This window comes from Lepidochelys kempii, chromosome 3, assembly GCF_965140265.1.
Source record: "Lepidochelys kempii isolate rLepKem1 chromosome 3, rLepKem1.hap2, whole genome shotgun sequence".
Taxonomy (NCBI): domain Eukaryota; kingdom Metazoa; phylum Chordata; order Testudines; family Cheloniidae; genus Lepidochelys; species Lepidochelys kempii.
Window position 1 is genome coordinate 28,130,036 of NC_133258.1, and position 23,998 is coordinate 28,154,033.

At 40.9% G+C, this 23,998-nt stretch overlaps 1 protein-coding gene across 2 annotated transcripts; it reads right to left on the minus strand.

Moving 5' to 3' along the window:
• Positions 1 to 129: 129 nt before the first annotated feature.
• TRIB2 (tribbles pseudokinase 2) lies at positions 130 to 22,911 on the minus strand. Of its 2 annotated transcripts, XM_073335987.1 has the most exons (4): positions 22,773 to 22,911; positions 21,289 to 21,924; positions 17,039 to 17,331; positions 130 to 2,497 (listed from the first exon to the last, which is right to left on the minus strand). In XM_073335987.1, the coding sequence occupies exons 2-4, from the start codon at positions 21,556 to 21,558 to the stop codon at positions 2,029 to 2,031; spliced, it is 1,032 nt and encodes a 343-aa protein (XP_073192088.1). In that variant the 5' UTR covers positions 21,559 to 21,924; positions 22,773 to 22,911; the 3' UTR covers positions 130 to 2,028. The 2 variants fall into 2 exon arrangements, with proteins under 2 accessions (XP_073192088.1, XP_073192087.1); XM_073335986.1 differs by having other exon boundaries at positions 21,289 to 22,911.
• Between the last annotated feature and the right edge of the window lie 1,087 nt (positions 22,912 to 23,998).

Genomic DNA, 23,998 nt, shown 5'->3' on the forward strand with positions numbered 1-23,998 from the left:
GAGGCCTGTCTTTATAGGTTTAATGAGCACTTAGCAGCAGTTTGGAGACTATAAGCGCTAAATGATGAGAAATGGCCAAGACTGCTGCAGCAGTGTGGAACATACAAAAAAAATCCTTCACAACCGTGGTTTAGTTAAATATGCACAATTTTATTTATTGAAGAGATTAGGACAAAAACATTAAACCAAATACATGACAAAGCACCAGAGGCAGTAAAACCCCACCATGCACATCACCAATCTTTCCTCCTACAAGGTACTTATAAAATTAAAATAAAAAAAAAAAAGTCCTTCTTGACACAGCACCATCTTCAGAGCATAAAATCATTACTCCCTTTATATTCTTAGTTACCAAAATAGAACCAAGGCAGGTCAGCTGCAGCTAGCTTCATCTTTTGATAAAGGCCCATGAAACATCCTCAAGAGTGGGACCGTAACTTCCCTGCAGGGCAGGCAAATAGCATCCATACGTCAAATGCCAAGCAGCTGTACGCACATGCCACATACTATAATTGAGCACAAATTCAAGTAACATTTACATACTACAGAGTCCACATGTACCTACCCAAAAAACATGACCACTTCACAAAACGTATACAGGCAGTAATATCAGAACAACTGAGGTACTGGAAACACAAATATTTATGCAAAGAGATTTCAATATCATACAGCAATATAAAAGCAGTAATTAAAAACATTTGCCAGTCTAAATCAAATAAAGCTATCTAGAAAAAAAAAAGCTAAATAAAAAGTTATTCAGGGACAGAAATACCTGAACAGAAAAGAAATGTGTTAACTACAGCATGTAACATGTCATCCCAAGTCAACCCGTAATTGAAGTACTGGCTTAATACATCACTACTGTGACATTTTCTTCAATAAATAGAGTAAGTCTTGACAATACAAAAGGTGCATATTACTGCATATGTTTTGGGAGAAGTATCCATATTATAATAATGTTCAGCTTATTAATACCCTTTTATTTCTTATTCAGGGCATAACAAAATAACCCACAAAAAAACAAAGAAAAAACAACAGTTGCCATCTCAAGAGAAATTCAAAAGAAAAAACGTTAATGTTTTTCTTCAATAAAGAGCCCTCTATTTACATGTGGGCCAGTCAGTTAAACAAAAGGTTGGTTCTGAATCTAGAACTGATGCAAAGGCTTTCTGCCCTCTACAGTCACATACGTGCAGCATGGCAAACATGGCAGCCAGTATTTCAAACCCTTTTAAAAATAACATAGGTTTTCTTTTCTTCTTTTAATATTATAGCAGTAATGCATCTGGAAGCTTGAGTAATAATAGCTTCCTGCAACAAACCATTTGACACAAAACAGAACAGCTTGTTAAATGACAGTTACTTCCCCTTAAGGGAACAAAGCATTAAAATGTCATTTCCTGACAAGAATATTAAGTAGTATATTTAGAAGAAATATGAGTTGAAAATAGCTATCAAGAGACATGAACTGAACTTTTGTTTACTTTTTTAGCACCCACTTTCATGTCTATGTGCATTTAATTTTTTCTTAAATGAATCCCATTAATTATTAGACATCAGATTTAAAAAAAAAATAGCCAATTGTACTTTCCCTGAATAATGGCTGAAGTTAAACATTTAACAGTGCGATGCCAAGATGCGTGTTGAGGCAAAAAGTTTCTCTACTTGTTGTGAACTGCAACTATTTTAATGAAACAGAAATAGGAGTGATACAGCTGCACTGGAATTGGCATGTGCAGTCAGTCTCCTTGGCTCCAAAAGGTGAGAAGCTACAATTGCTCCATGCTGCCTTCCCCGTCCCCCTCCAAATCAATCTAACCTGATAGCAAGGCTCCCTCCCCCCAAATCTGTCCCCATGCTACATTTGTTTATATTAGCTCCTTGTGGAGATTCCTTCTCAAACCAAGGAATCTTTTGTGTCTTTCGCTACCAAGCTAGGCTGATGCAGGATGTGATTTAACATGGTCAGGAAGGACTCCTTCATGTGGATATCTCGTCATTGTACCTTCTGAACACCAGTCTTTGTGCTCAGTTAAAGAATGGGTCCAAATCTTCTTCCATGTTGACATCAGGCACCAGCTGATCTGATACTTCCTTAGCACCATATCCTGAATTAGAGACATTAAAATCTGTAGAAAACCAGGGATGGTCCAGAATTTCCTGTGAAGTCAGCCGTTCCGATGGCTCCCGGCGCAGTATGCTACGTATAAGGCATTTTGCCTTGGGGGAGAGAGTCTCTGGAATGTTAAATTGCCCACGACGGATCTTGCTGAAGAGAGAACTAGGCTCAATGTCATGGAAAGGATAGCGTCCAACTAACATTGTATAAAGCATGACACCTAGACTCCATACATCTGCTGCCTTGCCAGAGTAGCTGCCATTTGTGTTCAAGATCTCTGGACTCACATAGGCCGGGCATCCATGCTTATCAGAAAGAGAGTCATCATTTCCTCGTAAAATATATGCATCTTCTAGACTCTCCAATTTTACTCTAGTCCTGTAGGGCAAGAAAATAGAGGCAACCATTAAACACACTGATGAATTCCAGACTATTGCAATTACATGATGATGATGATAATACATCAGAAAAAATCAATCATCAAAAAAGGTGCATCAGTTTGGAATCCCCATTCCTAGGCTAAGATTTCCTTTATTTGCAGTAACTTGTGCATTGTCTCTTCCCTCCCACTCAGACATTTGATTTTATTGAGAGAATAAATATAACCCCAATCATACGCGCCTACACTTTCTAGTAACAAGACTTAAGTTAATAGTAGGGCACGCATGAGAAGTCATTTCAAAGCTCTTGCTAAAAGGAGCATGGTGGAGTCTTTCATTGCCAAGTTCACTAAGATTGTAACTAACAAACGGGAGTGGAGTGTATTTTAGATTGTTCTTGTGGCATTGAATCTTCCCCTTTCATTACGCAAGTTAGGGTAGTTTCTTTGTTTCCAGAGGGAAATTACCGAGTTCACTGAAAGTCAGGAGGTAGCTTCTAGCTTATGAAAACTAGAGAATTCTTTTATTACAAATTGACTACACTTTTCAGAGGAAGCATTTACATACAGTCTGTGTTTGGTGAAGGGGAGTTTGAAGTAACATCTGAAAGAGGATAAAGCTCAGAATCAAGGAGCAGCTGGTACAATAATAATCTACTTGTAGGAGAACAAAGCTTTTTCCTCATACAGACCACAAAGTGACATACCAGCTAAGGGCTAGAGTACAACTCCCTTATTGACACTGGTGAGCAGTCACTCACATCAGTAGTTCCACTGAAGTCAACTGGAGTAATGAAGTCACAATCTCACCCTAAAATATCTTTTCTCTTTAACCCCAACACACAATACAGGAAGAATGCACTATACAAATAAAATTTAAGTCTTCCCAACCATTCCTTTAAATGGCATCACATTAGCTAGGTATGTTACAATGGTATTTAACAGATTAAAACAAGACTATTATGCTTAGGGGAAATCAAGAGAAATAAAGCAATACAGTTCTTTGTGATGGACAGGTTAACAAAAAATGATTTTCAGCACGACCATAGAAATGGCGTATCTAGATTGGAAGCTCTTCATGTCTGAAGTGTCATGCACTTGTTAGTACAATGCAAGAATAAACTCCGCAGTGGCAAATTCTCTTTTATTTCAAACTAAAGTGAAAAATGACTCCAAGCTTCCTTGTTACATTACTATATTAGTACAGTCTAACTATACATATCTATATAACATTTAAAGTTGAGATCCCTTTTCACTGACAGAGGGGACACTGACACTAGTTACTCTTTAGGCTATAGATTTTATTCGCCAGTAATGACAGGTTGTTTAGGAACGGTTTTAGTATAATGCAAGCACATTGGAATCCTCCTTCTCTGAATGGAACAGAAACATAACATTTATCAGGATTTTCTTTTATGAGACAGTGTTCAATGTAAAACATTCACATCAGGGATCATAACCGAACATTAGCTAATATGGTCCTAGTCTCTTTCCATCATTGCTCTATGCGCTGTGCCCCTGGTAGGTCCCAGGACCAGAACAGGCCCTGTACAAGACAGTATTCCAAAACCATTCACAGGTGGGGCTGCGAACAGACTGCAGGCCACAGACCCTCATTAGAAAACACCTTTTTTAATAAGTATTAGGACGCAAAATGGGAGTCCTAGTTCTTAAATATTTACTGAGGAGAACTTAGCTTGGGCTTGAGTAGTAAAGGCAAGCGTGACCCACGTTGGCTTTAGAACTGGATCCAGGACAGTTCAGGGCTATATATGTAGAACCAACCAGGGCAGACTGTTGAAACGTGCTATATAGCAGACTGCTCTATAAACTCTCCAAACACCCTGAGACCATTTCAACATCTAGAGACATTTACTAGTTGAGGTCAAAGCCCTTTTGGCAATGTGCCTTGAATAAGGAAGTCATAAATACCTAATTCAGAATTCCTGGCTCCCAAATACAGGACATAAAGGCACCTTATTCTATGATTAAATAGGCCAATGTTTTCTCCCTTAGTTCACAGTGATGGGATGTGTGCCATGCATCAGCTTCCTGATTAACTACCTATTGCCGGCTTATAGACACCTCTGGTGGCGATGGACAGGCAACCAACCTCTAGCACTCCAAACAATAATCTACTGCAGTAATACTTCACACAGGAAAAGTTACGAGACCACAACCAATTTCCTTCTGTGTCAAGTTCAGAAGCTCTTTATGCCCAAAAGGGCTGAAGAGGGAAGCTGACTAAACATGCAGGTAGGATTCCCTCTGCAATCCTAAATATACACTTGTTCCCATATCTACACAAGAGAATAGAAAAGGAGGGAAGATGAGAGAGGAGAGAAACGCAGAGGGCAAAGTGGGACTGAAACTGAAGGCAGAGACATGAGAGGTGGTCCCAACACTGCAGCCTGTCACATTTTCCACCAAGATGTAGAGCAGAGTTACTCAGATGTGCACTTCAGTCACCAAACTGCCAAGCTGCAAAGCCATCAGTTCATCTTCGTGGAGAGTAAAATACACACACACACAGGTTGGAGAGGCGTATTCTATTTATAAGCAACTTGTGGGAGGGAATCCAACACACACACCCCTATGCGTTTCCCTCTGCTGTTGACACTCAGATGGTATTTATTCTCTTATCGTACTTTACATTTCCAATAGAGCTATGGATTAAAAAGAGAAAGACTAGTGAGTATTTTTGTGGTGTTGTTTTTTGGGTTTTTTTAAAACCAAGTTATTTGAATTCCCAAGCCTTTATGTTCTTGTGACTGAGTGGTGCCGTACAAAACTGACGCTGTGGGACCAGAAAGACTGCTCCTCTCCCTTCAAAAATATTTGATTCATAAGGAATCCAATGAGAGAAGAGGCTTCCTTTATTATAAAAGCAAGCAACGCACACACATGCTGGAAATGGAAAACCGTACTATGACCTTGAGCCTTATGCAAGGTGCCCTGCATTACAGGATCAAGCCCTATATGCATGCTATTGCAGGTTTGGTTTAAGCCAGTAAACTGAAGAGCAACTGGCCATTTTTGCTTGCTCCACCATAATCTGTGACTGAATGAAGCACACAGCCATGTTTTCATCCTTCTGAACAGAGTGGATTTGAAATCTTATATATTTTACACCCACACTCATTCACTCTCTTTTTATTTATGATTAAAGCAACAAAACGGTGGCCTTGCTAGAGGCAGTGCTTCTGTGAAGGTGATCAACAAACATGCAAGCTAGTACATTTGCATTTCACTTTGTATAAAATTAGCAGCTTGCTTTCTTAAGCTCTTACACATCAGGTGTACTGAATGTAAATTAGTACCTACTCACATACCATGAACTGCTTGGACATTTTATTTAGCTAGGCTGCTTTTGTGAAAGATCACTAAGACTAGCATAAATTTACAACAATGAACATTTTTCACCGATTGGAGAACACATTATGATAAAGCTGTCTACGCTCAGTCAGAGAACATGTGCAGGTATTTCCAAATGCTTTAGATGCCAAGACCCACAATCAGTGAATTCAGTGGAGAAAAGAGAGAAACCCGACCTCCCAAGTACTTAAAGCAGTCATGGAGAAAAACATTCTGGCCTACATTTTCAGAAGTGACAAGTGATTTTGGATGCCTCAGTTTGGAGCGTCTAACTTAAAATATTTTAAAAGGGGACCTGATTTTCAGAAGGCATGAGTACTTGCCCTTTTAAGGAGAATCACAATAGCAATTTTGGAATGTCCAGTCATTCCTGAAAATGTAGGTCTCTGCATAAAGGGTGGGAAAGTCATCCAGTTTCAGAGTAAACAGACAAGCCTAAATTTGATTCTTAGCAGGCAAGAGACACTCTCAAAGCTAATATTTTAAAAAGAATTCATTATTAGTTTTGAAACTCTTCACATTGTGCTGTTACCAATTTGGAATAAAAGGAAATTAAAATATTAATTTTGCAGTTAAAATCCTTCCTTTCTCCCAATAAATCCACTACTGACCGAAGAAGGAGCTATGTTTAAACATTACTATAGGAATGGCTGATGCAAAATTAATCCCTAAAAGTTCAGATGTACACAATTGCCAAAGACGGATGGGAGTCACTTTCTACATATACTGTAGTGCAACAAAGACTTTTGTAAAGGCCTGCATAATTACAGTACATAATTTCAAGTTTTAATGCAGAGACTGAATAAGCACTTGGAAAAAGAACATTATGCATCTATCAGATCATTGATAAAACACTGCATTAGCCTAATGCATTAAAAAAATGCAACCCTGAATCAAGGCTACTTAAAAAGGGGAAGCTATTCTGCCTATGAATGCTTTCCCATTACTGGTGAATGAAACCACAGAAGTGCAATCAGAGGGCAGCAGTGGTACTCAGACGGGAAATGCGTCTTTGTCCCCATAGAAACCGTCAGGGAAACCCAAGAAAAACAATACCACTCTGAATTTCTTATCAATATGCCATTCATTACTTGACTGCATTCAGACTTTGCTCTTCAGTAATGTAACAAAACCTGATCAATTAAACCTCTTCTAGAAGATTCTTCAATGTAACCTCCTGAGTTGGCATCAATTCCTGGCAGACAGCTTTGTTATCATACAGCCTACACTTTTTCACAGTGATTCACATTATTCTTCCCTGCAGAGTTTGGGGATTACTGACAAATTACTACACTGCCTTTTAACACAGAAGCCAGGGCCACAAAAACTCTGCAATCACACTCCAGCTTCTCTCATGTTGTCCAAAAAGCAAACAGGATTTCCAGAACTAGAATCAGTGGAATTATTCAGAGGCCTCAAAGCTCATTTTTACCACTAAGGGAAAAACCTGAACATTCAACAGACACACTGTGAAATGAAAGAGTATTTCTGAGGTGCCCTATAGCTCGGAAGGGCATGCGTGAACTGAAGGTGTGATCAGTACGGCATCTGTCTCATGTTTCTCCAAAACAGCGTATACTGAAACGGACTTCTTGGCTGCAGCAGCTGAACCTAGCGTTAACGTTTTAGGAACACAGGGACTGCAATATTGCACCAGACCAGTGGCCCACCAGTAGCCAAGACCAGCTGCTTCCAAGGAAGCAGCAAGAAACTACTCTCACTTCTAACTTGATAGGTACATTATCCACTTGCTAGTGAAGCACTGTTGGGAGTGGGTGTTCAGGAATGACAGTAATTTAGCCAGTAGCCCTGTGCTCCAAGAGATCAGAAAGCAATTTCTATTGTTATCTGTTCACATCTCTATAGTTATGCACCAGAGAGCAAACCAATATCAAATGACAGTTTGGGGGGGGAGGAGAAAAGATTATGTCTTCCATCTTAAGACTCCTTCCTAGGTTAGACCACACACACAAGGCATTCACATGACCATATGTCATAGGCAACATCATTCTGGCTGAGGATAGAATGGCATTTCCTTTGGCCCCCACAGACCTGGCTCTCGCTGGACAGAGAGACTGTTGTTGAGCCATACTGTTTCCCCACTCCAGGGACAGCGACTACTCAGGCAGGATCAATAATTGCTCCCACATAGCCAATAAGCAAATCCAATCAAGGTAATTCAGTAGCAGCTCACTATAAAAAGTAAAAATTGAGCACAAACTGACTGTGCCATCAGATTAGTGAGAAAATGCTGGCACTGCTCACTATTCTCTGTGGCGAACTATTGTAAATAAGAGAAAAGAACTTCTTCTAAACAAACCAGGCCAGCAGTTTGAAGTGAATGTCTACTTTAGATACACGCACTATTAAATCCTGACATTTGCTAAAGTGAGCATATCATAATTTAGTTCAAAATTCATCTCTGCACCAAAGAGCATGCTATCTTACCCAGGGCAAAGGGGACAGCCCCTTCCCTCTCCCTACAACAACTTAGCAATGGAGTGCAGAAGGGCAAGTGCTGCATTCTCAGTATTAATCCTCCTTCCCCCTATGTCACAGAACCCTTTTGGTAGGGATTAGGCTACACAGTGAAGGCACAGGCTGGCAGCTCTCCAGCTCCACTGGCCTGACCCCACACCACTCGCAGACTACAGCAAGTAAACTCGGACTAATGCTGTCAGAACGAACATACCTGCTTTCATCCTTGACAAAATGTCCCCGTGTCTTTCCAAGGGGGAGGGGGATCAGACAGCGCAGGAGGATACTTGTTACCAAAGGAATGGAAAGATTCTCCCACCACCCCACTACCATGCAGGGATGGGAACTGTGCAGATTCCCTCACCATCCCTAGAAGAATGCCTCTGCAAGTACAAACTTCAACCCAGTTGCTCAGATTCCAGAGTGATGAGCATGGCTTAGAAATTTAGGGCCAGACCCTTAGCTGGTATAAAGTGACATAGCTCCACTGACTTCAGCTGAGCTCACATTAGCCGAGAATCAGACCCAGATTGCCCTTCATGCAGGATAAACCCACAGGAGGGATGACGTGGCCCCACTATCTTGTTTGTACAGCATCTGAACAGAATTCCATGCAATGGTACTGTCTGCAAGTGCATACTGCAGTAGGAATACCTTATAATGCATTTGTCTGTGTTCTTATAGATTTAGGACACAAGACCTTCACTAAAGGGAATGTAGTTCCAGTTCTGTACTTTTCTAACTGAAGAGGATCTCAGGTTATTTTTAGTGAGGGATAAGACTTTGTTACAAGACCACAAAGATTCCATTATTTGATAAGCATCTGGGATAAAGTGGCTACCTGAACTCACTTTTATCTTCCTTAGATCGCATTAGAGGTCAATGGTTTTAAAAGGCTCCACTTGCATCTCTATGCACCTATATCCACCATGTTCTCCAGAGCCTTTTACTCCAGGAGTGGCAGGAAGGAACAAAGACAGGCATTTGGTTTAGTTAAGATAGCTGTCCACAAGGAACATAAGAACTAACCCCAAGTTTACTGCCCCAGGAGACACACTAAATAAGCAGCCTGATCTTCAGAGGTGCTGAGCACCCAGAGCTTACATTGAGCAAAACTGGATCTATGCAAAACAGTCCTAGTTTTGAAAAATGGCTAGATTTTGGGTGCTCAATTTGAGACACTTTACAAGAGGCTGGTTTTCACAAAATGCTGGGTGCTGTTCTGCAGACGGCCTGAAAATCAAGCGCCTTTCCAGTGTCTCAAGCTGGGCAACCAAAAAAACCCACTAGTCACTTCTGAAAATGTAGGCCATGCATACTGGCCAAATATTTATTTTGGAAAGTGAAACAAATGTCCAGTAATCAAAACCTGCCGGGGGGGGAGGGGGGGAATTAGTTACTATCATCATCAAAAACCCTGCAGAAAGTCAGCAATGTAACTAAAACGTGACTGACTTGAATTCAAAACAAAATGCTGAGCTACGGTCAGAATTACACAGTTCATTCAGGAATCTACTGATTCAATGTTATCACCTAAGCACAAGGTGAGGGAGAGCAGCCCTCTCAGGGAACATGGTGTACACCACTTGCTGACTTGTCTGAAACACCCAAGAAGAGGACTGCCAATCACAGGAGAGTGCCCATAAATGATGCTTCATTCAGTCTATGTGCTTCAAGCACAGAATGTGGAGACACCTAGGCACTAAAGAGTAACAAACCCCTAAGAGAAAGGGGTAAATAGCTATGGAGGTGGGAATGATGGGAGGTGGTCTGAGGAAGTGGGAGGGAGAAAGGGGGAAAACACCTTCCAACTAGGTGGGAGTGGTGCAGATATTCCACAAGGGATGGTCAACTCCTGTTGGAGGACCCAGTCTTCTCTAATCACTGTCCGGTCAATTTGGAGCTCCCATGCTCTTCCAGTAACCAGCGCTTCAGTACTGTGATTAGAACAGCAGAGGGGACTGCTGGCTTCTATTCCCAGCTTCTGCTACTCCCTCGTTTGTGACCTTGGCCAAATCACTCAACCACAATGACCACATTCACGTCTATAAAATGGGGAAAATATTTACCTACCTCACAGGGACATTCTGATGCTTAAGGTTTGTTGATTGGTTCATGGGCTCTGGCAAAAAGGCATTGTATAAACATCTGGATCAAAAAGGAGGCTTAGCAATCAAAGGACACAGAGAGCAAAGGGACCATGAAGCTCGCTGCTGACAGAAGTTACTTAACTGTTCCGGTATTTATCTGAAGTTTGATGAATGAGATTTACTGCCTGGGAAGACACAATCCAACCCTCCCACACACTGTCAAAGGCAAAATAATTAGGAAGAGCCTCAGTTTCTGGGTTGAAATTTGATCTATGCTTAGACCCTCCACAGTTCAAGTTACACTATTTAATGCTACACCTTTCCTCTCAGTTTAGGTTAATGAAGGATGATAGAGCAGCCGATAAAAGAAACCTACTTTTGTTTCTGCATCTTTATTTTAAGAAAGCTGTTTACACAACTGCCATTGCTACAACGGAAAGCTCTTTAAACAGTTTCCCTAACTCCTAGAAAGCTTGCTTGTTCACTGTGTGTTCTAAGCAAGGTTAAAGGTTGCTAACACCAGAATTCAACCAGCTGACTGCAATGCAATTCGACAGGAGTATGAGGGGAGGAAGCACGGTGGGTGGAGCGACGAAGAAACAGCACTGCCCAAAATAAGAGAAACAGTCACTTAGGGCAGGTCTACACTTAAAATACTGCAGCGGGACAGCTGTACGGCTGCAGCGCTTCAGTCACGATGCTACTGTGCTAATGGGAGAGCTACTCCAATCAGCATAGTTAATCCACCTCCGTGAGAGGCGGTAGCGATGTTGACAGGAGAAGCCCTCCGGTTAACATAGCGCTGTCTACATGGGGGGGGGGGCGCGCGGGGGGGCGGCTAGGTAAGTATAATCGTGTCACTCAGGGATGTGAATTATAGTGACGTAGTTATACCAAATGTAGTGTAGACCTGACCTTAACAACAAGTATGCAGCAAAATAACTCTCTGCTCCAATTTTCTGTGGGATCAGTTTTACTGCGCTAGGATGCCAAAGAACAGAACTAGGTTACCTTAAAGCAGCATACACTAGCCCCAAGGAAATGAGCAGTTCCAGAAAACAAAACAAAACTGCTCACTGTACCAAATAAATACCTATTACACCAGCACAGCCTTTCTAAATTAGTGGATTGTGCTCAATGTGTTGCCTTGGTATAGGATGAAGTGTCAGGTTATATTTATTTTGATTAACTCTCACCTGCATGCAATTTCCCATATTTACTAGAAGAATAAGGAAAAATTCAATATCTGGAATACCAACATTATTTTAATTTTCCCTATCAACAACAATGATTAATGTGCAAGATCGTTATGCTTCAAACATTATGACTGCTAATATTTTAATATAATTAAAGTCTTTAAAATGCTATAAAGAAATTAATAATTCCCTGACAGGAGAAGTGTTACTTGTGTTAGGAAAGCCAATGCAAAGAGCATGCTCCATACACAGACTGATTTGATTCTTAAATCTTCAGTGTGGTTCCTCCTGGAACAATTATGTTTTATATAAAACTGATGAATTACTTTAATACATATACAGCAATACTGGGCACATTGCAGTTTTTAGCACAGTCCAATGAAGACTCTACCATTCTGTGACATCATTAGGGGGGAGAAACAGCTGGGAGAACTGCACATTTCCTCTGCCCATAGGCACAGAGTATGCTGCTAGGTCAGTTTATAGGTGAAAAACATCTCATGACATGAGCATACATAAAGCCCCACAACCTATAAAACAACAACCTGCCTGCCTCTCTCTGTGTAAGAGGGAGAGGTGGTATTGCACATCTTGTGCTGTTAGTGTGTGTCAACTATTTTTGTGGTGTTCCACAGCAGTCCATTTTTTTTTAAATTAAAATGTAAGGACCATTTTTAAAAGCACAGGGCACCCAACGGAGCTCCCAATTAGGCACCAAAACAAAAAAAAAAGTTGGTCAGCTCCTACATGGAAGCTGAGCTGTTTTGAAAGTCTAGCACTGAATTGTATATAGCAAAGTCACATCTCTCACTACGTAAACAGATGTGAAGCTGCTCTCTAACCCAGCCTTACTAAGTGTTTCCACCCACATAGCAGCATCTTAAAGGGCTTTACTTCTTCAGAGATGAGGTATGAATTTAAAAGTCTAACTTTGAAATCCTAACATTAAGCTCAGTCCATTTCACCCTGACAATTTGCATTTAAAAAGGGTAAATTAAATGCAAAAAATCTTATGTTAAATAAAACAGTTAGATTGCATAGTTCAGGTCAGGAAACGCAAAAGTACTCTTGTACTCTACCGTAACATTACCCTGACTACAGTGCATATCTGTATATCTCATAGAATTCAATTAACAATGCTCAAATACGTAGGCTCTCAAAGCTGGATAAATTAACACAGCTGTAAGACCCTAGGGCCGGATTTGCAGAAGTGCTAAGCCCCCAAAACTCCAAATGAAGTTGACAGATGTAATAACCACTGGGTGGAAATAAATCTATCACTCTTCCCATTTTTTTTGTTTAATTTTAACTGTGCAACAGTAATTGTAGATTATGAGGTCTTTAAATTGAATCCTAAGCACAACATGTGAAACTTAATGCACCATCACATTCTAGCTTTGCTTTAGAATATCACCAGATTGTCATTAATGGAATTAGGGCTCAATCCTATGAGGTGCTGAGCACCCTCAACTGCCACTGAGGTCAGTGGGAGTTAAGGGCACTCAGTACACCTTGCTGGATTGAAACCCTACATCTTTCTAATTTACAGCTGTTATACAGGTTCAGAAAGGGTAAGAAAGGTTCCAACTGTGCATGTTTTTAATAGAACTTCAAGTGTTAGGACTTGGTTATGTATTCCTAGACATCATTAGGCCCAAAGAGGAGTAGGCACTAAAACTCTGAAATTGATTTTTTTTTTAAAATGAATTTGAACTATTTCTGAAGAATACATAGATTTATTGATCTGGTTCCTAGTCATCAGTTGCTTTTGCAGCTCTCAGCTAAAAGCAGCCAAAAAGTGGGAGAGTTTTCACTCAAGTGCTGGCTATATGCTACTGTTCCGATCGTGTTTCTACTGAAATAAAAAGGTCAGATGGTCTTCAACTAAGGGAACGGTTTCAGAGTAGCAGCCGTGTTAGTCTGTATTCGCAAAAAGAAAAGGAGTACTTGTGGCACCTTAGAGACTAACCAATTTATTTGAGCATAAGCTTTCGGGAGCTACAGCTCACTTCATTGGATGCATCTGATGAAGTAGCTCACGAAAGCTTATGCTCAAATAAATTAGTTAGTCTCTAAGGTGCCACAAATGCTCCCTTTTTTTTTTTCTTTTAACTACGGAAAAGTTTAACAGGGGTACGTGTGTGTGTATATATTAAAGATGAATTGCAAAAACAAACATGAAAACAATTTGGAACAGAAATCTGTGCAGAAGGATCCCAATTAAACAACAGTGGGAGGGGGAGGAGAGAAGAGAAGCCCAAGTTATTTAGCAGACATAAAAAAAAAAAAAAAGATGTAAAATTGTAAGATTTGCCTTCTCCTACTTCCTGGTTCATTACAAATGTCGCAGACAGCAGCAATCTGCGACAACCAAAATACCATGCATTCCAAGCAGGCTGCTGGTTTCTGTGATGATGTTTCTCAGAAAGCAACATCACAAGCACTAGCAGCCTTGTTTGAAATGCCTGGTATTTTGGATGTCACCGAATGACACACTCTGCAACATCTTCAGTGAACTAAGAAGTTGAGCAAATACAGCAGCAGCAGCAGACTGGAACTGATGACTGATTGCGTTCTGATGGTTTGGAGCATGTGAAGAAAAATAAAAACAGAATCTAGTTCTTCTCTTTCTGCCTTTCACTATCTGTTTCACCCGACTGTCTCAAATTTGTTCGGATGAGGAATGGTTATAATACATTTAATGTTTGTAAATCACTCTGACATAGCTGGATGAAAATTAATTTTCTTATTGCTGGCTTAAAAGTAACTAGCAACAGCCTTTTAACCTCTAAGCGTATAGTATTTTAAAAACTAGAAGGAACGTTCTCTTTTAGTTAATAATTGACCGTTTTTTGACCCTCCAGTTAATGTTAACAATAAAGCAGTGCTATTGTAGCACATACCTATACTTACTTGGCCTTGTGCCTTATAATGTAGTCAGATCTTGGGAAGCGTTTAGTGCAGGATTTCCAAAGGGCAAAGTTCCATAGTAACTCTGCTCCCATTGATCAACATCCACTGACTACAATATATAACCACACCTGTTGTGAGCATATTATATTCTCTGTGCAATTTTTTTTTATTAACAGAGTAAAAATGAGACTGCCAATTTAAAATACCATATGTAAATTTTCTTACTATACTTGTAAACTAAGCCTCTATGTGCTATCGTGATATAACTATTTATTAATAATAAAATTAACAGTGACAATTCCAAAAACTCAATTGTTTCCATTTTGCACTTATCTCAGACTGGACCCAGTGTTAATCACTAGTGCCCCTTTCCCTTAAGACTAGAAGCTCCATCACCCGGAACTTATGTATTGCAGTGGTGGGGAAAATGGAGAAGAGCTATTTGTTTTTAAATAATTGTTTATGTGGGAATTAAATATGAAAATATTTCTGTTTGTCTTAGGTTTTATTAAAAGCCTGTTTTTACAAAATTTAAATTTCAGTTTTAAGTTGACGGTACCCATAAAACTCTAATTAGAAAAAAGAGAACGTTTCTATTCCTCATAGTTGAGGAGAAACTTACAAATCTGAATAGATGCAGCACTGTGTTCCTCAGCCTGCAGATGGATCTCTCAAGTGCCTTTACTGCTACTCAGAGCTTTCCTGAACAGCCACAAAAATGAAACTGACAAGACACTGACCTATTCCATTAAAGCAACTGAAAATCCTACACACAGCAGTGAAAATGCCAATTTCACTCTGCTACAGCTTGAGTAGAAGAACAGGCAAACACTCAACAGAATCACAGGACTGGAAGGTTAGAGAAACAGAAAACTTAGAAGTGACTCTGGCGTAGAGAAAGAGAACTCCCTCCCTCTCCCAGGAGCCAGCTAAAGGGTTTCAAACTAATCAGAAGTCTATCAGCCAGGACTGATTTGAAAGAGGAAGCCCCCCAAACAGGATCAAGGACAGCCTATTGGGAACAACACCCCCCACACCCTGTTTCCAGTAGCTGGGGATGAGGACTGCACTTCTCAGCAGACTGTTGCCTCTATGCCTTTTTGGTGTGGCCCCTCCATCTTTTGGGTCAGCCTGCAGCTAAGTAGGCATAAATCCTCTGCATGAAATAAGAAAAAGAGGGGAACCAACACAATACACATCATAAAAAAGGTAACGCACAAAGCTCCACCTCTTTCCATTCCCTTTTATTTTAAATCCTTTGAAAGTCACCTTCAAGTTTAATATTTCTCCCATGTTCCACACTGCTCCAGCAGGGCTCAATGCGTGAGAAATCACTACCGAAATGCATGATGGAACACAATTAATGGGAACTGGTAGCCACAGGGAAAGGATTCTAACCTTCAAGGGCCTGAAGTCTGCTTCCCCTTCATCTACTCATATCCAGAACCATCTCACCACAAAAGTAAGGAGATAGGAAGAAAAAAAAGTTGGTCCTCCAAAACCAGCATTACAACAACTCTGCTCCTCAAGTGCGCCACCCACCAAACAGTGCAGGAGTCTAACTTGTTGCTGTCACATGACACATACAGAAGCAACGCTATCACTGCACTGTCCTTGCCACTTCTGGTCAAACGGTATTAACAATGCTGAGAGTTCTCCTCAAAGAGTCTAGGGTTCTTGTCAGCTTTAATCCCCTTCTTGGTGGATCTCCAAAGGCCAAATCCCATGAGGGCCTCAGGGCCCTGAACTGTAAGTGAAGTCAGTGGGGGCTGTGGATGCTTAGCAGCTTTGAAAAATCAGGCCTCATGAATCTCAAGTTGAGCACTCAAAAGTTGACACACCCAACCACCATAGACCTTTTATGTAAATGCAGGCCACGAAGGAAGTCTGTGCCACAAAAAGGAGAAAACAGACTTCCCAGTGCAGTGCCTTAACCACTAAGCCAATTCTTCCCTCCACCCCTGTTAGGAATGGGCAGCAACTTTAGTCTCAAATCCTACAGATCTTGGGGATCTGCCACAGGCCTCTGCACACTCTCTCCTCCATGTACACAACCTCTCTCTATGCAGCCAGCTCTTCCTCCAGAAGCCAATCCCTACTCAGGACAATGGAGATTCCACAGTGCAGAGGTGGTGGTTCTGGAAACAATACTAAACATCCATACTACTTGGCTCCAAAATCCTCACATAGTTGTTAGAGGAAAAGTATGCCCACTTCAAATATGGCTCCCCAGCTCCAAGGACAGAATGTTAGTAGAGCATGAGGAAAGGAGGGAAACTGTCCTAAATAAAGGATTTCCTTACCAGGCTTCCCTCCACACATCTGCAGGGTTTTTCTCCTCATCAGCCACAGAGAAATAGGGTTACAGTAATGAACCCAGTGCAATATTAACCTTAACCTAGAATTTGCTGGCTGTAGAAGAGCAAGGAGAAGAGAAACTAACCCATTCAAACAGCAATCCCAAGTCCAACATGCAAAAGATTCTTACCTTTCTTCATCCTTAAAGATAAATTTTCGCAGTTTGAGATCCCGCAAAACCAGTCCACCATCATGACAGTGCGAAACAGCAGAAGCTATTTGGTAGAACAGTTTTGCTGCCTCTTCTTCTTTAAGCTTCTTGCAGGTACGAACAAAAGAATGCATATCCCCATAGCCTCTTTCAAAGAACACGTATGCTTTTGTCTCCCCAAGAATTATTTCAGTAATTTGGTTGATACTGTTGTGTGCAGGTAAACAAAAACACGGCGCTAATGACTCTTGGTAGCAACCAATGTCAAATACCTAGAAGACAATGACAGTAAAACAAGGGTTAAAGATAGCGTAAAGGTACAAAGCGGTAGTTATATCTGGCACTCAACACTGTACAGAAATTTGTTGTTGTGTATGTACATTGCTTTTACAACTCTTCTTGCTATGTGTGGAATTGTCAGATGTGCATTTGTGCACGGTGTTGGGGAAAAAAACAACCCAGAGACTATACCTCATTACATGGAAGGGAATGCTAAGCTAGGTAGTTTTTCTCCAGAAGTAATAGAGTGAATAGCTTGAAGACTCAATATGTGATTAAACCCAAATTGTACTCTACATTATGGTTTGAGGGCCATAGTTATATATAAAGATGTCAGGCCTCAAAAGTAATCAAATTAACCTTCCGTTTGAAGAAAGCCAACTAAGACCTCAGGGACCATGAGCAACCTGTGGAGATTTGTGCTTAAAGAGATCTTGTCAAACTAAAGCCAACAAATCTCTTTACCTATTTTACTAACTCCTTAAAGCCTTAACATTTTTCATGTTTAAAATCAAATCTGTCACCATTAATATTGTTTACTTCCTCTTACTTATGTTCATCGCTGACAAGAAAAATCAGAGAAGTCAGTTTCACTTTCACATTCTCAGTTTTGCAATAGTTGTGTTTTAAAGGTCAGAAAAACTTTATGGAAATACTGGTTTTAGACTTTATACAAGCTTTCTTTAAAAAAAAAAATTAAATCTTGGGGCAAATATAATTGAGTGTCCCTTTAAAAGCTGAGTGTCGCTTTAACAGTAAGCAGGTTATCAGTGATCTTGTGAATGGGCTATAAAAATGCATAAAGGATGCTGGGAAATCCAAATATAAAATGTTACTATAGTCTAGTGATTATGAATGAATCAGTATTTGAGTCAATTAAAAACTCTAAAGCAGTGGAAAGATTCCATAGAGAACAATGGAATGCTTACACTTTCTTACTGTAGAGCAACAGATGACAAAGAGTGTATTATATTATACTGTTATACTATTATATTGCCCCAGATGCACTGTAGGATACAAAGGAAGGGGTGAGTGTTTCCAGCACCAGAAAACACTATTACTGTCTAACACATTCTGGGGTGTACTGCTACTTTCATAACAGTAATCTGGTCCCACTAGAGATGCAACTGGCTACTCTTTGTATTGTTTTAGTTAACAGCATTGAGAGAAGCTGGTATATCCTTAAACCAAACGCCCATTAATATGATTGTTTTTCATATCCTAGCTTGCCTCCTTGGGGGGCAATCACTGTCATTTCCTCTGAAGCTTTAAAAGCTTTTAAGACTAAAATCTTCTGACATGGTTCAACAACAATTTACAAAAAGCTTTTAAAACAAAACCTACGTTTGTAGTGCTTCAAAGCACAGTTTTGACAAATTCCTTCCCCAGGAGAGATTCCAAGATGGCAGAACACTTGACAAAATGGGCCAAAAAAATACTTACCTGTGTTGCTATACTCCACCACAGACAACATTCATTCAGACAGGCAGACGCCCAACTGACCCCACTCATTTTATAAGAGGGAAGATTAGCATCAAGGGGTTCTGGTGACATGATAAACCACAAAGGCAGCACTCAGGGTTTGTTGCTAAAACCCCACTGCATAATTCATTCCAGAGGGAAACTCACTGACACTTGGATCTGTGCTGAGGTCTCAAAAACTTAGTAACTACCACATTAGAAATGGTTGGAATTACTAAAAAGTAGCTATCATAACAATGAAAAAGGACTTTCATAACCTCCCAGTATTTTAACTGTCTTCATTTGAAATACCATTTCCACAATTCTTATGCAATTGTAGTGTCCTTAAAAAAACATCAACCACCACCTATGTTATACTCCATAGTTCTGAGGGAACACTGATCAAGTAGATCTCTGATGTAAGACAAGAGACCATATGTGTTTTGCTTTTTTTAAAGTACTATCATACTGTCACTATCCAGAAGTTTTTTTATAAAGGGCTTTTTTTGTAATCAACCTATGTAATATCCCTGGACACAGTTCAACACAGTTCAATAAACAGCAGTCTGATTTAGTTCTTGTTAGCAAGGGGAAGTGAACACACATATTGTTCAAATGCCACTGAACCCAGAAGCAACTAATGAATGGCATTTGTACAACTGATGTTCAGATTCATTTGGTTGCACCCACTATCAGGATGTGTGTGCTATCTCACCCTGTGCCCACGCAAGAAATTACTTAAGACTATCTCAGTAGGATACCAGTCAGTAAAACTTGTTAGCTTTCTTAACAGGGAGGATATTTGTCAAATAGGAGTCATGCAACTGTAGGGTGTTTTAAAGTATGCATTAATTGAGGTAAATTTAGGAATGTGATAACTCCTCAGTCAAACTAGAGATTCAAGGCAAGTTAATTGAATGGTGTAAAGTTTTTAAAAACTCAAGCATCTTAAGAGTGTACGGCTCAATGGGAAAACAAAACAAATTAACCCTTTGAGGAACTGAAATTTTGCTGCAGTCTGCCGTAAAAATATCCTGAAATGCTGCAAGGCTTGCAGATAAGGGAGAAAAAACTTGCTAAAAATAGAGCACAGCAATGAAATTACTACTGGCCATTCAAGTTTTTATATAATTTCATGCAGAGAATCAGCAGGATACCCTTATTTCATAAGACAATGCAACTGTCCTAATATGTAGCTCTATTCTACAGTAAGGAATGGAGCTTTCATTCTAGAAATTCTATTTCAACTTGTATTTATTTTGGCAACATAATGTATGCATATGTACAACATGCAATATCACTCAGCTTCCAAGGACAAAAGACTTTTTTTTCCTCCAACTAATCAATTGTAAACTAAATCTTCATTAAAATCAGGGTTTATGACTCATAACTGGGGCGTCCATTTACATTACCCTCTGAATCAAAATGTTTTACAAATAGATGCAAGGAATAAATTAGCACCCTCCCCTTGCAATATATGCTAGTCCATAACTTCTTGTGAATCAAATTTAAAAGTATGCAATAACCAACAATGTTATGACCAATCCTTTAAATAATGAGTGTCTGTCTATTGTTCATTACAGAGACAACTCAACACCAGAAATTTAAAAAAGATTGCTAAATGGCATAATCATATATTTTGGGAACAATACAAGCATTAAAGTGCGTGTTGCAGGGTTGCAATTTGCTATATAGTCACACTACTATTGCTTACGTGAATGAGCATATAATGCACCACAGACAATGAAAAATGTAACCAGTGCAGTTTAGGAACAAAGGGGGGGAAATATTCCCTCAGCTTGAAAGGGAAATGCATCGCTTGATAGAAGTGCAGGCATGTGGGTTTCCTTTTCCCATGGGTCACCTTCGAATGTTAAAAGAAAATGGGGGAGGGGGTGTTGAAAAGCAGGCAGTCTACAAAGAGTGGCTTAGGTATTTTGTCTGCTCTTCTAAAAAAACGTAGGTGTACAGCTTTTATTCTTGCTGAATTGTGCAACGGGGGAGGATGCTATTTACAACCAACCTCCTCAACAAAGAAGGCTCAGAGCTCAGCAGGATTAATTCCAGGTGGATTTTTAATCACTTTTCAGACAAAGCTGTCTACAACTTGCAAGGGTTTCAAACTGAAGAAATAAAGACAGACACAATACAGTATCTTCAAATTAGCAGGGGGCTCCATTTTGAAGAGAGAATGGGGAAGGATCAGGTTATAGCATGCTCAAACTAACATTTAAACATATATAAAAGATGGTTCTTCCTAGTACAGTTCATCTTGGGTAGAAGGCAGCTTGGCTCCAGGCCACCGTTATAACGTGGCCATTGTCTGGAGTGAGGGGGAAAGTTACTGGGTGCCTGTTTAATTCTGTTCGTTTGGGGTTTGGGTTTAAACTGATCTAACAATCGAGCTAGTCGATATTAGTTGGCTATCCGGTCAAATATAAATCAATACACGATCTGTTTAAAAAGATAATAATGGAGAAAGGTGTTACCTTGCAAACCAGCTCCTCTCCACTGTGCAAATGCACGGCTCGGAAAACGTGGTCTCCCTCAAGAGGCTCCAACAATAAGTATTTCCCGATGCAAGAAACGCAATGCGACAAGTTAGGAGTCTCTGGCGGGCTCGGAGAGCCTAGGTTCGGACTAAAACTCTGGCTTGGCTCGGTAGATCTTATAGACGAGAGTTCTTCAAAATCCTGGTTTTTATTCCGAGGTCTCCCATATCGCGCTATTGTGATAGGGGTTGACCTTTGTATGTTCATGGGTATTGAAAGAACCAACCAAAGTTATATACCAAACCCCTGAGTTAAGAAGATCAGTCACTTGCCAGTCCAGCTGCCTTTCTGTTGTTTTTAAAGGGGGTGGGTTACGTAGATTAATAGTACCAAAAATAATAACCCACAATAATATCAAAGCGATTGTTTTGCAAGCGGATCAGCTTCAGAGCAGCGTGCTGAGACCCGTGTGATCAGAGAAAGAGGATTTAGCCGGAGGTCCTTTTGTTTCTTGTACGGCAACAGACTCGTTTGACTGTTGGGTTTTGTCTTTTTCAGAGAGCAACAAAGTTACTAATTTGAGAACGTGGAGAGCTGCAACGTTCGATTTTCGAACCCAGCCTCGCAGGGAGGCTGTAATATAAATAGAGCAAAGAGGGGGGGAAAGGAAGGGGGAGGCTGATTCGGTATCAGTCTCTAGTGTCCTAAACGCCCACTAAAATTTTTAATTCGCTCAACCCCAAAAAGGTTAAGTAACGTGCTGCATAAAGGACTGGATTGTCCTTTCTCTTTCTCTCTTTTTAATACAAGGCGAAAGGGAAAAAAAGAAAGTTGCCTACGTTTTAACTGTAGATGGCGTCTGAACCTTTCCTCTGATAGCAAGGGCTATCCAGAAATTCACCAAAAAATAGAGGGAGCATTTAACTTAAAAGAGCGGTCAGCGGCAGCAGCAGAGCCGACAAAAGAGACAGTATAGCTATAAAAAAACCTGCACAAATACTTCGGTTTGCCTCGGATATTTTTCCCCCCAACAGAGTGAACTGCAAAACCAAAAACAAATGTGCACAAATATCCACACAATTATGCAACGCAAGATTTTTGTTGTTTTAATCAAAGAAAAAGTGCAATCAAGGACACGATCAAGAGTCTTAGATATCCATTGCACGAGGGGGTTTTTTGTTGTTTCCCCCCCCCCCGTGTGTTTTCTCGCAGGGCCTCCAGGCGCTTTAACAGAATTCACGCACAAAAGAAAACAAAACAAACTGCAGGGGGAAAAAAAATCCTGGTGGTTTCCTTTCTCTGGGGTGGGGGAATGTGCAGGGCGGGGGAAGAGAAATTGCAATCACTCTCAAAAAAAAAAAAAAATATTGCCGGGATCTGATATATTTCCTAGAGGCAGGAGAAGGGGGAAGAAAGGGATGGCCGGGCCGATCCCTTTCAGCAAGGCATCATCCCTCCACCATGTATTAATAGCTACTTACGTGGCTGGGATTCTCTCTCTAGCTCGCGCTATGCCTCACTACTCAATGTCAGCAGCTCCCGCAGCACATTTACACCGTGCCCCAGTGCAAAGGCTGACTGCACAATCCCCGCCGCCGCACGGCAGACTGGCTCAGAGGAGAAGCCCACCCCACCCTGAGCCGCCTCCTCATTGAGCCAAGGCACCATCAATCACAGAGCGAGCCTGCCAACCCGCCCTGCCCCCCCCCCCCCCCCAGTCTCTTCCCTCCCCACCTCCACTCACTCTCTCACTGAATGAGCCGGTTTCAGGGTAAACAAGGTGAAATATCCTTCCGCAGCGCAGGCTGTGAAATAGGAGCTGTGTGAGCGCTTTGTAGCTGCGGCTGGCAAGTCACTGGAGCTGCCTGAGTCAATGCTGGGATCTGGGCCTGTCGAGTTTCCCTGACCTCTGCTTTCCGCTCGTTTTGTTTGCCTGGCATCTGGTCTAGTCTGGTTGGAAACTGCGTGAACCTTGCGGTTGGGGGTGGCTTCTTAACCTTTTTTTAATAGATTTTGTCCTTAATAAAAATGGAATAAACGCTCCTTAAATAAGAACCCACCATTTCCCCCCTTTGCAAGCATGAACGCTGTGTGTGTGTTAGATGCGGCCAGAGGCGCCCAAGGCTTTTTCTTTTCTTTTTTTCCTCAATGAAGAAATCAGTTTTTCCAAGCAACGTGGGTCTTAACAGATTGAAGCAAGCACCAGCAGTGACTTCCCAGTGTCCTTAAGTGGGAGGAGTTGCCCTCACTCCAGGACTAGTTTAATCACCATTCCAACCCTGAAAGGTGTTGTGGGGGGAGGGGAAGGTAGCGAGAGCAAACTCATTTGTATTACATAGAGGAACCTATGAATGAGTCAGCCTCGAAGCACAAGTGGGGTTCCTTTTCCTTGTTAAAACGCCTCTGTTTTTACAACTGATTTTGGATGTATATAAAGTTTAATGAATAGCTCCCCAAGCCCAATGTTTTCTCCCTCGAGTTTGGCTTCCTGACAATTCTGGAGCCAGCAAAGGGAGCAGTGTTAAAAGCAGAAGAGTGCAATCCAGGCGTGAAAGGCAGCCGCATGCAACAGAAAATGGAAATGGTTTTGCCGTGCAGCAGTGAGGCGATGCAATGTAGGGCAACACAAACTGGGCATTCGCTGCTCAAATCCTGCTCAGGATTTTGTTGTGACAGATGAGAGGGTTATTAACTGGGAGACAGCATC